The following is a 14,425-nucleotide window of genomic DNA, read 5'->3' as shown; positions in this document are numbered from 1 at the left end:
TTTCCATCCCTGAGCCAGCGGTGGAAATTCAACGATCGCCGAGCCGTAGACAGGTGTCTCAAGCGGTCGAGTTTAATAATGCTGCAGCTCAACGCCGTGTGTGAACATTACGTTGGGGGCAGTGTGTGCATCGCTATTTGTGCACTTCATTTACATTATTTACGGGCAGTGGCGGTCTAATTTCTTCATGAATTGTGCTGTTGTTTTAACAATACGAATGAGATTTTTATTTTTTTTGCTAAGAACACCACTGGAAATTTACGAAAATCACCAGAGGGTCAAAGATGACAAAGTGTTTATGAACTGCACTTGCCCAACAGCAGTGTAAGGACTCTTTGTTTTTGCTATTCGTATACATACTTCACGTTCACTGAAGAGTCCAACAAAGCCTTACATTTTATAAATTGAACATCAATGTATTTCAGGAATAATTGTTTTTTTCCCAAAGAGTGGTTGGACACAAATGCAAACCTCTCCAGCTCAAAGGGTAATTGCTGAAATATCCAATAGCGGACTCAAGTAGTATTCTGTTCTAAGTCGCCGTTATGAAAGGTGGTGAGGTTTTGGCTTTTGAAAGCCGGGTAAGACTCTGCATGGAATGACTCACAATTGAATTTTTAGTGGCTTCACATCGCATTCTGCAGGTGTGGTGTTTGATTCCCCACCCCCTGCACACCCACCCCACCCCCACGGCGATTAGATGGATTGTCACGATCCACGGCTGTGATGTGATTGAAGAATTAATTTGTATATTTGTCTCATTTTATATCGTCTCCTGCCTTATCCCTTCTCGCATTTTGTGCACTTTTGTTGTTTGCTCTGTCCGGTTAGAGAAGTGAAACGCCAGCGTATCGCTCGAGTTTAATTTGCCAAAAAGAATGTTTAAAAAACATTATTTCCTTTCACATGCGAGCGGGTGCATGTATCGTGGGAATCAATATTGGTTGATGAATCAATGCATAGTGTTAACCCCTACTGGATTTCCACATTCCACTCAATTAATTCTAATTGAAAAATATGAACAACTTAAATGAGGAGGGGGGGGGGCGGTAGCAATTCTTCAGTTGCTTTGGGATAATTTACCTGTGACAAACGTGCACTAAAAATACAATTCCAAGCTTAACATGTTAATCTATTTTATCTGCGGTTCATGCACTTGTGGCGATAAATTTATATTATTTTTATGGCTGAGTAATACTGAGTCTTGTAACCACCACAACCCACTTCAACGAGTTGTTGTTGATGATGATGATAACAATGGGTGTGGGTGGTATACACGCTGGCGATCCAAGCATTTACAGGCAACATTGCTGGGTCTCCACATCATTGCTGTGGAAATGCTAAACCCGATGCGCTGCAGAGTGATCAGAAGATGACAGTGAAGCAAAATGAGTTCGTGTCCTGTCTGTGTTAAGATTGAGACAGGAAGACATGGAGAGAGCTGATTGCAGCTTATGTCCCATAGGGGATGAATAGGAGCAAGTAAGTCACTATATTCAGACGCTGTCTTTCCGACAGACCTGTTCTTCACCTGAGGACGGCTGCTTGCGTTGTGGCCGAAACGTCGTGAGAATTGTATTTTATAATGTTTTATTTTTATTATTTTATTATTTCCCTTCTACGTGACTTTACCGAAAGAACCAAGAAGAAGAAGTCACTATTACCGATTATTAGGTGTGGGATTTAAAGTGTTGTCACAATTAATAAAGTAGATTGATCTCTAGATTTGGTTAATTTCTTAATAGCCCAGGAACAATCATAATAACAATTGGATACAAATATTTATCAGAGTACTGATGTTCTACGCATTTCCACCGGTCACTGGGACACACCGCCCGATCGCCAGATTAACTGGCAGACGTAAACGGTCAATAAGTACGAGAACAGATGGCAGGATTTCATATGCAACAGAGTCAAATGCTATGGACCGCTGAAAACGAATTTCCTAGACATTGTTTATTATTCAAATCATTGCCCGACTTAAAACCGCAGCAATAGTAAACTATTTTTCTCTTACAATTACTGAACGAACTGGTTTATTCATACAAATGCATTTATGAAAAGAGTAGAGCAAGCTAGCCAGGACGGGGAGAGACACGGCCCCGCTTTTCACCCAGGCAAGCAGAGAGCCCAGACTTATTTTTTTTACTTATTCTGAAAACAACAAATGACATTTAAAAATGCGTAAGTTAAACAAAAACACCCAAATACACAATTTTATATCACGCAATGCCACATGGCACTCCATCAAAGGACAGCTTCAGAAATAAAGTTACGCAAGACATTCTTCGAAATAAAAACACGAAGCTGAAATTTGGTGCAGCTTCAGAAATATAATTACGATAAAAACGTTAGGATTTGCAAAGGCTCTAAAGGGAGGAGTCATCCCTGTCGTAAATTCCCAATCAGTTTGAGCATGCCCATCTCATTATCATCAGCCAACAAAGACCTTTGTCACGAGACCATATGGCTATGTGATGACGCTCGACGTGCTCATAACTAATCCATCGACATCATCCCTTGCAGACTAGTAACTAAAAAAGGATTATTTCCTGCTATATCATTATAGACGTAGCAGGTATCAATATGATTAATAATGATGAGGAATACGACCATTGCTATTTATATGTGCATGTTTATTACAATAATCACCATTTTTTGCGCATGTTCAATCCACTGCTCGATGGAAGCCTCTGTACATCGTGTCTTTAATTTGGGGAATATGGTCATACTTCATCATGCTGGTCAGTGTGAATTGTTGAAGATTAAAAAAAGAAAGGTACTTTTTTTTATTGTTTGAAGTTTCAATAATCTTTAGAATGAAGGGAAGCGAGCCGACAGGAAAAACACTTGGGGTTTATTCTGAGGGTTGAGAGATTGCTTCTACCAGATCAGAGCCAAGAACCTTTCTGCTTTGACCCTTTTAGAATGCATTTTGTGAAAGGTAGTCCCACCTACTCACTTGTAGTGGCATGTTCACAATGCGCAGGTCACTTAACGTGTTTTCTTGTATGTATGTTGAACTCCTTTCGCACCGTACATAGCCAAACATGCTCATCGGAGGTGCAGGGGGAAGGACAACTAACTAAACACAAAAATCGGTTCTAAAGAAATTAGTTTTCAATCTATTTTTAAAAGTGCATAGATCGAGTGGCATCCGAATATCGGAGAGCGTTCCAGACGGCCACAGAATGGCATCTGAAAGCGCGCGATGCAGTGACCGCCTTAGTTCGAAGCTGCTGCGAGGATGACCGAAGTTCGTGTGACGATTTATATGCGCCTTGACGAGACCTTTTCATAAGCAACCCAGTGTGAAAGCCTTGCCTCCACTCTATTGCCCATTCTCTTCCTCTTCTCTCCCCTCCCCTCGCCCCTCCACTCCTTCCTGTCTCTACACTTCCCCATTCGTGCTCCCTAAGTACCCCCCTCCATCTCTGTCAATACGTTTCCATCGCACGCACCCCTTGCCAACCGGCACACCATTCCATTGCGCGTCGTCGTTTTTGCAAGCTACGGTCAAAGAGACCCGAGTTGAGAGGCGCCCTACTACGTGAAACGCAAACGAGGTTTGGTGAAGCAGTGCAACGCGTGGCCACCTGGTGAAGGATCTTGCAGACGGGATCGAGGGCGAGGCGGTCGCCGGGGCCGACCGTCACGGCGGACACCTCGAGCCGAGCGAGGCGCTGGCTCGGCGCGCTCCGCACGAACAGATCGACGCCGCTTGAGCCCAGTGCATTGTGGGACAACACCACGCTCCGGAGTCGATTCACACCTAGAGAGGCATTAAATAAAAACAAAATCAACATTTTTTTGCACGGGAAGATTTTTTTGGTTTGCCATTGCATGCAGACAGGAGTTTAAAACAAGCAGTTTTCCTGTCTTAAATGAGCCGCAGAAACGCAAATAGTACTTCGGATTTCAGAATCTTTATTTATACTGAAGGAGGAATCCTATGAGCTATAAAGCTCTTTTTTTCACAGATGTCTAGTAGGGGGGGGGGTCAGAAAGTTACAACAACGAACAATGCAAAAACAAGAAAGGAGTGCAAACTAAAGGAAATGTTAACGTTTTCATTTATAGGTAAGTATCTACTGAGATAAAAGTCTCTTTTGAGAGACCGTGGTTGAACACAAAGATAATTTACAAAACAACTTATTTCTGGAATTCCATAAAAGAGCGGAGTAAAATGCTATATGAATCACACCCGAGGACTCACAATATTGTGCAGTGGAGGCCTGGCTCTGCTAATGAGACATTGAATGTCCAAACTGGTTGAAAAGTTCGCTTCTATCGAACCATGGTTGTTGAAAAAGAGTCATTCCCAGAAGGCTGTGTGGCTAAAGATATGTGTGAAACAGTAATATGTGAAGGAGGTCTACTTACTACCTGCTTATTTATTTTGCATTGACACAAGTGACACAAATGTGGTTTGTGCCTTGTGAAGAAAAATTGACCGGTGCTAATTTCCTTCTCAGTGCGCCAAATGGATGAAACCAGAATAAAGGAAAAAAAACAATGTCAAGACTGGGAATGATGGATTGAAAGACTTTTGGCCCTGGGATTTAAACATAATGTGGAATGTAAAATTAGGTCGAAGCTCCCTTTAGATTATAATTGGAGTGAATGTATATAAAATGTCATAGTAATCAATAAGTGGCATGAAAGTTAATGAGATGATCTGTGTGCAGATGGCTGCAAGGCTGTAACAGCTGCCTCTTACTACGAAAGGGGTATCGGTGACAACCGTCGCCACATTCGCACACAAAGCTGGTAAAGGCCAAACAATCGAACGGTGAAAGAAAAATTACCCGCAAATTACTCGATGGAAATTGCACACAGCATCATCGCCCCCCACCCCTCCTTACTGCAAGAAACCTGGCAGTAACCCTCGTACAAAAAAAATCAGTCTTGAGATTCAGTGAGGCTTTCCTGGCTAAACAAGTGGGACAAGAACAACAGAGGCTTGTGACCTGCGCAGTGTGTGCTATGCCCTTCAGAAGTTGTGTTTGTAAACCGGCCGCTTGGTGCTTATTTTCCCAAGTATTAAAATAACTTTGGCCAATTCAAGAACCGCATTTTTGTTGTCCTTCCCCCACACCTCCGAAGAGCACGGTTGGCTACGTACGGTGCGAGAGAAGACGTTTAACATACATACATACAAGTATGTGCGGTTAATGCAGACGTGATGCCTTTCAAAACATATCTATTTGGTGTTTGAACATCTTAACACCTGTTTTATCGCCAGAAAGGCTAAAACCTATTCTTATTTGTTCATCATGTTTGATACTGGCAAAAAAGTCCCATAGATATACATACATACATGCCCCCCTATCTGTGACGCCTTTGATTTGCAGCTGTTTCGGGCCAATGGGCCACTCGGCATTTTAGGGGGGGGAGGGGGGTATCCTGTGGCCCAGCAATCGTTAAAACGTGACTCACGACCCCCCTCCCATACTCAATGGCTGAATTCATCAGGCCCCAATCTCAGCACTGGAGCACCTGAGCTATAAGCTCCGAGACAAGGAAGAACACAGCACGTGCATGGGGTCCATTCCTAAACCTTAGAACAATCTTAAATACCTGAGCCCAGAATGGCAAAGACCTGGCCAAACCAGGCCCTACCCTTTTCCAAATAAAATCCCTCCCCCCGCCCCATGCCTGCTCTGATGAGTCCGGTGTGCCTGATACCGTCGATGCCCCTGGTAATGCCGTCCAGAATGTCAGAATGTTGCAATGTACGATTTAAGGGAGGATGTGAAATACAAATATTTTAAATTTCGATTTAAAGCTTTCGTGACTGCAGGGATTCATCTTCTTGGTTCTTTCGGTAAAGTCACGTGGAAGGGAAATAATAAAATAATAAAAAATAAACATAATAAAATACAATTCTCACGACGTTTCGGCCACAACGCAAGCAGCCGCCCTCAGGTGAAGAACAGGTCTGTCGGAAAGACATCGTCTGAATGAACACCACCAAGCTTGGCAGCGTATATTTAAGCTTGGTGGTGCTCATTCAGACGCTGTCTTTCCGACAGACCTGTTCTTCACCTGAGGACGGCTGCTTGCGTTGTGGCTGAAACGTCGTAAGAATTGTATTTTATTATTTTTATTTTTTATTATTTTATTATTTCCCTTCTACGTGACTTTACCGAAAGAACCAAGAAGACAAATATTTTATTTAAAAAAACCACGACTCACGATGCAGCGCGTTCTCCAGCAGGCCGCGGTGATGCTGCACCAGTTGCGCCGTAAAGCCGCACGCTTGCAGGCGGAGAGAGGTGAGCGAGGGGCAGCAGGAGAGCAGCTCGGCAAGCGGCTGGCAGCTCCCGTCTCCCAGCGGGTTCAGGGACAGGTCGAGCTCCTCCAGGCTCTGCGGAGCATCGCACGCAGATGGTAAAAGGACAAAACGAGAGCTTCATTGTGAGAGAGAGAGTGCCTCTCCATGCTCAAATGTGCATCAGAGCAGCACGTGTCTCTCTTGGTAGGTCTTACTCCCCGCGGTGGTCGCTTTGTTGAGCTATCATTTGTGATAGCAAGGTCGCTTCTGAAAAAGAGCGGTATAGCTCAGTGGGCCTTACCTGGTAAAAAAAATACAGTTTAATTTTAGTTTTACACCACCACCACCTCCTTGCCAGCCTCCTGTATACTACTCCCACATGATACTATCCTTCCCATTGCCCGCATCTCAGGTGCTTGGCGCAGTGCAGCAATGTAGCTATCGAGAGCGCAGTTGGTACAACTGCGCTCTCGACAGCTACTGTGCTTGACGCAGCACAGCAGTGTAGCTGCTATCGAAAGCAGCAGAGTGGTGTAGCTAACGAGCACAGTGGTGCAGTAGCTATTGAGCACAGTGGTGTGTAGCCATCGAAAGTGTAGTTGGTGCAAACTGCAACATAGTCCAAATGCTAGTGGCCCAAATGTCCAGCTACGAAGAGGGGTGGACACTGAACAGAGGAACCCCCTCCCCCTACCTCACACCCCCCTCTCTCTCTCCCCCCTTGCCTCCTCCACCTTCTCTTACCTATATAATCTCTTGCCATGGCAGCTCTCCCCTGCCGACTTCAGCATTTTCTTGCTGTGGTTGTCCCACCTGATGAATATCGTTTGTGCTGCGATCGAAACGTCATGATTTGTTTGATTTTATTTCTACCTACGTGACTTTACCGAAAGAAAGAGTATAGAGGAACCCATTTCATTCTTTGCACAAGGGCCCATTGCCAACCACACTAAGCTTACCTCCGGGTCAATTGCCCATGCCCATTGGCTTTCCTATCTTAAAATGTGGGTTCCGTGGTAAGATTAGAGAAATGTGAAGCCAAAGTTAAACGACTGTGTTGCACTGGCACACTTCACATTCTACGGCATCGACCATTTCATTTGTTTAAGAAAAGCACGTTAAATAATCTACAGATACTAATTATGATAACGCTATGTTTCAATGACATTCATAATGCTCCTTTCTTTCTGCAAGACGTTCTAAGTTTAGCATGCTGTATGACAAACCAATAGGTTATTCCCGTCTGCCTTGGTTTTCATTAACAATGTGAATAACCTATTAGCCTATCCATAAATATACTGTTTATATCGAACATTACCAATTAAGATGTATGGATTTCATTCATAATATAACACCTATGACGTTAGACGTCATTACGCAGATGCAAACGGCCATGACCCTCCAAAAGTATGAATATAGATTCGTGAATGTTGTCACGTGTATACTACTCGGTAGTTTTCTGCACCTATGGCTGCTCTTGATATTGACTTCATGAGTCTTGGGCATTAACCATTAATGCTAAAGGTACCTTATTCTGGTTCCTGCTGTAAATGGTTAGAACAATGGATCTGTAATCCAGAGGTCACCAGTTCAATCCCCCAGCACGGCAGTTGAAACAAACGGTGCATTATTTTTTTTTTATCCTCCCCGCCTCTGTTCACCCAGCAGTATAAATGGGTACACCCATATTAACAATATTAATAACCAATTCGTTTGTTGTCCTTCCACCGCACCTCCGATTAGCCGGTAGCTACATACGGTGCGAAAGAAGTTCAACATAGACATACGTAAGTACGTGCATGTACAAAAAAGTACAAAAAAAAAAAAAAAGACATGAGCGAGCGAGTACCTGAAACGCGAGCACTCCTCCTACGACCTCCTGCGAGCCCAGGGCCTCCGCGAGCCGGCGCAGGCCCTCGTGGGTGACGGCGTTCGAGGAGAGGTCGAGACGGGCGAGCGCGGGCAAGGTGGACGCGGCTGCGGCCAGCTCGCACAGCAGGTCGTCGCCCACGCGGTTCGAGCGCAGCGCAAGCTCCCGGACGGACGGCTGCAGCTTGAGGGCTCGGAGTACGGGCAGCAGCTTCTCGTAGCCCAGCGCCAGCGGGGGCAGCCGGAAAGCGCCCCCCCGCGCCTCCGTGTCCTGGGCTTCCAGCGCACGCTGCACCCGCTGGTCTACCGCTGCACATAATGACAAAGATCCCCCCCCCACCGTCACGTATATAGCCTTTAACGGACTGTTGGGGTGAGTGCTATAGGGGAGTAGCACCCTGTGAAGGCCGGAGTGGTAGATGAGTGGGTGGGTGTCCAGCACCAAACATCATATCTTCACCATTCACGATTTGTAAACAATACCCACGCATTCAAGGTGCCATTGCGGAAGCAGTTAATATGGAATGTATCTAATGTTTCATCAGACTGATTAATACATACGATGCAGGTCTACTAACGATATCAGCCTTAATTTATTTCATCACAATAATACCATTGTTAGCCTCTTGAAAAAATTTATAATTTGTCACACTCAGATTTCTTAACCTTGAGACAGCTGTCATCATCATCATCCAAACTAGCCACTCTCACTCACAACCTCTCAATCGCCTCTAACAACATTGCTAACATAGCCCCACACATCTCTATGACAGTTTAAATAACGGGCAGTCAAACGCACATTTGCGACGTCTCGGGCACATTAACGATAATGAACATTAATACTAAGCGCGATTTGCCAGGGCCTACATACAGCGCTAGCGCCGGAATGATTCCATGCCCTGGCGATTCGGTGCATTGCATCGATGTGAGGAGTTGGGGGAGAGAGTCGGCGCTCGAATCAAAATCGTTTCTCCCATCGGAGTCAATGAGAGCGAATGTTTTTAATGGTTAATTTTATAATACTGCTAATCACGACAAATCAACAATGCAAAATAAACCCAATTGCCCTGCCGTTCCATTTGCGACGAAAGAATATTACCATTCTTTTTCAACTTCTTTCGCACTGTACGTAGCCAACCATGCTAATCGGAGGCACGTAGAAAGGACAACAAACGAAACACAAAAATAATACAAGAACAGATTTTTACCCTTTCTGGAAATAAAACAGGTGTTAAGATGTTCAAACGCCAAATAGAAACCTTTTGCAAGGCATCAGGTCTGCATTAGCCACACATACTTGTGGCAAAACATGTAAACTGGCAAATGAGGTTCCAATGGTGTAAATGCTTACCCCGAGCTCTCATACTCTGATGGTGCATTGTCTTTGAGTTGTGCGCATTTTGGCGTCATCTGGTCCAACACCATGTGAGACTAGGCTCTGAGGAAAGCTGTTTCGGGTGTGGACCAATCAACTTCAAGGACAGTGCATACATTATCATAGTTATGTTTTTTGTTTGCATTATGACTGCAGGTATTGTGGTCTACGCAAACATGACTCCTTGTAAAAAAGGTGTCAGTTTTGTTGCCGGATAAAAGGGTAAAAAAACCAATTATGCTCTGATAATATATGCAGTGAAGGATTTTTTTCAGGTCCATAAAAAAATCACTGAGCATAAGATCACATGCACGGCCAGAGCACTTACCCTGCCCGAGGCTGTCGCAGGCCTTGCGGTATCGCTCAGAGAGAGGCGGCAGGTCCCACGATAGCACATCTGCTAGGACCTACACCGCACAACGTCAACAATGCACGTGTTATATACTCCTAGAAGGAATGACAGCCATCTATGAAAATAGTAAATCTCTAATGCCCAAAAACCAAAGGGACTTTGTAAAGCAGTGGTGCCCAACCACAAACAAAAAACCTAACCTAATTTGTCCTATTAACGCTGCCGTATAACAGATATGTATTATGTAAAAAACATTTGTGGGGAGTGGTGGTGCAGTGATTAGCGCATTGCGCTACAAACCCGGGGACCCAAGCTCATTACCAATAACAGTGGCGAATATCTGAACTCGTCCTGCGTCTTCCCTAGGTCGACTCAGCCATAAATAAATTCCTGGTGAAGTATGCAATAAACACTGGGGAGACAAAGACGGTTGGGTGTAGTGTTAGCCACACATATCCTCGTGTGCCGTGCTGGCCTTAATAGGTGCTCACTAACAACACTTGTCCCAACAGTCTATTAAAGGCTACATGGAGGTTCTTTGCATTTGTGTCTTTATTTTCCTGGGTTTAATTACCATTGCCAGGGAAAGGAATTTAACTGCCACACATTTCGTACCTACGATTAGCACGGCTGGCTACGCACAGTGCGAAAGAAGTTCTACACACATACATTCCTGCGGCGGACAAGTCTGAGAAATAACGGGGGCGGACAGCTCACGTTCTCTCGATCTATAGCGGAGAGGGTGAGAGCTGCTCAATTCGGTTCTTGGAGAAGTATACGCGGTGCGAGATGTCGGACATCGAGCAAGACAACATGTGGTACAACCCAAATACAGAGGAGCTAACAAAGGAGAGGCTGACAGTTCAACGTGGTTGAAATCCGCAAAACCTTTCTCCAGATTGTATTGTCCGGTTGGTCTGCCAATTTCCCTGGTTTACCCCCTTTATTCTTGGGAAAAAAGTGTTGGCAAATTACTAGCTTACCTCTTCATTCTTGGAACAATTGGTGAAATACGAGATTAGCTCTTCGTTATTGGAACACGATGTTAATAATGACGAGAATACCTCTTCATTATTGGAACAAGGTGTTGCAATGAGCATATTACCTCTTCATTACTGTAGCCAACTTTGCTACTTCTTAAATAATCTAGTCTAGATTACCTCTTCATCATTATTGAAGAGGTAATCTCGTCCAATATACTTTTAAATATAGATTGAAAACTAATCTCTTTAGAACGGCTGTGGGTGTTTGGTTTGTTGTCCGCACCTACGATTAGCACGGTTGACTACGCACGGTGACGCTAAACAAGTTCAACACGCGTGAGTACATACGTACAGAACGACGAGATTACCTCTTCGTTATTGAACAGAGTGTTGGTGATGAGATCCTCCGTGGAGAGCTGGGCACCCTCCTGCTTCAGCTGCAGCCGCGGCCTGAGCCCCGACTCCGAGTAGTAGCGAGCGCTCGCCTGCTCCGCGAGCCACGCCACTGTGCGCACTGCCTGCTCGCTGCGGTGAAACCACACGGAAGCTATAAAACAAAAATATATATAAAAACTTTTTTTTTATTTTACCAGGTGTAAGGCCTGCACTGACCTATAAAAAAGCTTTTTTTCAGAAGCTCACATGACCATCGCAAACGATAGGTCAACGAAGTGGCTTATTATCATCGCGTATAAATGTTATTGCATCGTCCAAATACGCTTGAACACGCAACGTTGATTCTAAATGTGGAGGGAAAAACCGGAGGACCCGGAGAAAATTTCACGCAACCACGGGGAGAGAGAGAGAAAGAGAGACAGACAGACACGCGGAAACTACAAATACACAAAAGGCGTCAGGGTCGGAACCGAACCCACAACCTCCTGCATACCTGGTGAGGTAGTTAACATCTTGCCACGGTGGCACCCCCACTAACGCACAAACGGGTTGGATGAATGCTCGTGTACCTGTAAGGAAGGGGAATGAGGAAAACCTTGTCCTGAACTCTGACACGTATCCTCATTGGCGGCATGGTACATCCCACGTAGGATGGCGGGATTGCCTGGGACTGAACCATCAGTGCTGGTGCCTGAAAGTTGATATCACACACAAAGCACATGTTTTTTTTTATTTCATATCAACCGTTCATTTTTGCAAGTTTCACTATTTAAAACACATTTGTAGTTATAGTATTCCTCGTTATTCACGAACTTGCAATCCGCAATTTTGGCTATCCGCGAATTGCATCTGGAACTCTACACAACTACTGCCTCGAGAAAGGGATGAAATAAAGTGATGAGATAAAGTGATAATGTGCAGCATCATCATCATTTAAGGTAAATTAATTTATAAACTATTATTTCATACTTAATTCTATTTACTTTGTTCACTAAAACAATTTGTTGTTGTGTTATGATAATTATCACATATTTTATAGCTTATTAATGTATTTATTTAACTTTCGTGACTGCAGGAATTCATATTCTTGATTCTTTCGGTAAAGTCACATAAATAGAAAACAAAAACAAATAATAATAAATGTATACAAATAAAATACAAAATAATACATTGAAAATAATAGAAGCAAAAAACCCACAATAAAAATAGGAAACTTAATTTTAAAAAAAATGAAAATAAATTGAAAATAATAAAACTAGCCTTTTGCCCGTCCAAGGTGTATTTCAGTAAATCTGAAACTTGCAAGCAAAAAGAAGATCATTCCAGGCTAGGGAGTTAAAATCTCGCCACCGTGGCGCCATGTGCAATGCTGCGTGCTGTAAGTAAATCATTCATTAGCATGTTTGGCGGTGCGAAAGAAGTTCAACATGCCAGACATACACGCGTACATTCTGCAGAGGCACTGCACGTTCGTCAACGCCGCGCATTCTCACCGGGTTCGGGTGGGGTGCGAGCGAAGTGCCGGCTGCCTGCCGCTCCTCGCACGTCGACTCGCGGATGAACGCGAGATCCGTTTCGGATCCAGGAGATGAGCACCTCTCGCTGTCAGAGTCATCACGAATCTGCACGTTCAATAAACCCAAGATGCATTTTGGTGAGGCGAAAAATGTGTACTTATCAGACATTAAACAACGGAATGCAAACACAACCATGAGCATGTTCTTGTCAAGCAAAATCAACATCTCCAGATAAATATTTAATAGCTTTTTGGGTTTTCTTTTTACTAATCTGTATTTTGTAAAGCACTCTAATTCTGTAAATGTTGATCTAATCCTGCCACTTTCTCTGCCCAATATGTCATCCGTGAACATGAGATGTTTCATCTCACAGCCGTTTTCATGTTTAAATATTTTCAATCAAACAAGAAAGCCACCAACCCCCCCATAAGAGTACTGCAAACGAGGTGTAACCTAGTGCCAAGCTGTTTACTATTTAATAGTATAAGGAACAACGATAAAAAATAAAATTAAACATGAAACAATTTTCGATAAGCTGAACTTATACCACAGAACATCATGCCGGTGGAATTCAAGACGCCGTTACAACCAACGCTGCTGATGCCACTAGAACTTTGCCTTCCTTCTGCCAGATGCTGCAGCTGTTGGACATCCAACATCCACCCAGCAAGGTCTTGTTTTACAGTGTCCTATATTCATACCTTGCTGATCTCGTCAAGAAGAATAAACCATCGCGCGAACTCTGGTCATCTTAACACCGGCTTATGGCTGGCCATCGAACAAAGATGGTCACCGCACTGTGTGCTTCCAGATGCGTTTCTGCGGCTGTCTGGAGCTCTCTTCCTTTCGATATTTGGAAACCACTGGAGCTTTGGACTTATTAATCATCTAGATTGAAAGCACATTTCTTTAAAAGTACTTTTTGTGTTTAGTTTGTTGTCCTTCCCCCGCACCTCCGATTAGTGCGGTTGGCTACGTATGGTGCAAAAGAAGTTCAACATATATCCGTACATTTCGGTACGAGAAAATACATTGGTGACCTTCGCATTGTGAACGTGCCACTGCAATTGAGTAGGTTGCACTAGCCTTATGAAATGCATTCTAAAAGGGTCAAAGCAAAAAGGCTCTTGGCTCTGATCTGGTAGAAGTAATCTCTCAACATCGAGGGATCTCTCAACTGACATAGATCTATGGCTTTTGGCCATCCCCTTGGTCACTAAATCTCTGGGTGCCACTCTCTCAGGCCTGTCTTGGTAACCTACCCACCACCATCCTACAGATTATCCTCAAACATCACTAAACCTCTTCTTGCATGCATATACAATATGCTTTCATGTTACATTCTATTCCGAACTTTTAAGTGTTTATATAATCCTGCTAATGAATTCTGAGCCTCCTCTGCATGCAATGAAGGGTGCAAGGGTCAGACTATCGCTGTGGCTGCTTTGTTATTCTGCTGCTTTCTGGCCCACACGGTGGCAAAGAATGTTTCTGCCTCAAAAATGCAACTCTTGGCACTGCTCTTATAGTGGTTTTGAAGTGGAGCAAAACCTGTTCTGTTTACACAATAGAACTCTTGACTTTTATCTATCTACTGCATTATTCAACACTGTTATATAATCACACAGACTCCTCTTCTAGCTCCGCATTCTCACT

At 43.9% G+C, this 14,425-nt stretch overlaps 1 protein-coding gene across 1 annotated transcript in view; it reads right to left on the bottom strand.

Annotated features, from left to right (window-relative positions):
- TONSL (tonsoku like, DNA repair protein) overlaps positions 1 to 14,425 on the bottom strand; it is an 82,587-nt gene that overhangs the window by 12,031 nt on the left and 56,131 nt on the right. Inside the window, exons 20-26 of the mRNA XM_078879590.1 lie at positions 12,746 to 12,874; positions 11,822 to 11,943; positions 11,225 to 11,381; positions 9,850 to 9,928; positions 8,127 to 8,455; positions 6,199 to 6,370; positions 3,597 to 3,772 (exon numbers count right to left, since the gene is read on the bottom strand). Of these exons, the coding sequence (XP_078735716.1) occupies positions 3,597 to 3,772; positions 6,199 to 6,370; positions 8,127 to 8,455; positions 9,850 to 9,928; positions 11,225 to 11,381; positions 11,822 to 11,943; positions 12,746 to 12,874 (1,164 nt within the window). The remainder of the gene's footprint in view (positions 1 to 3,596; positions 3,773 to 6,198; positions 6,371 to 8,126; positions 8,456 to 9,849; positions 9,929 to 11,224; positions 11,382 to 11,821; positions 11,944 to 12,745; positions 12,875 to 14,425) is intronic.

Source organism: Lampetra fluviatilis, chromosome 54 (genome assembly GCF_964198595.1).
Source record: "Lampetra fluviatilis chromosome 54, kcLamFluv1.1, whole genome shotgun sequence".
NCBI lineage: Eukaryota > Metazoa > Chordata > Hyperoartia > Petromyzontiformes > Petromyzontidae > Lampetra > Lampetra fluviatilis.
The sequence above is the reverse complement of the archived record's forward strand: the minus strand, read 5'-3'. Positions and strand labels throughout refer to the sequence as shown.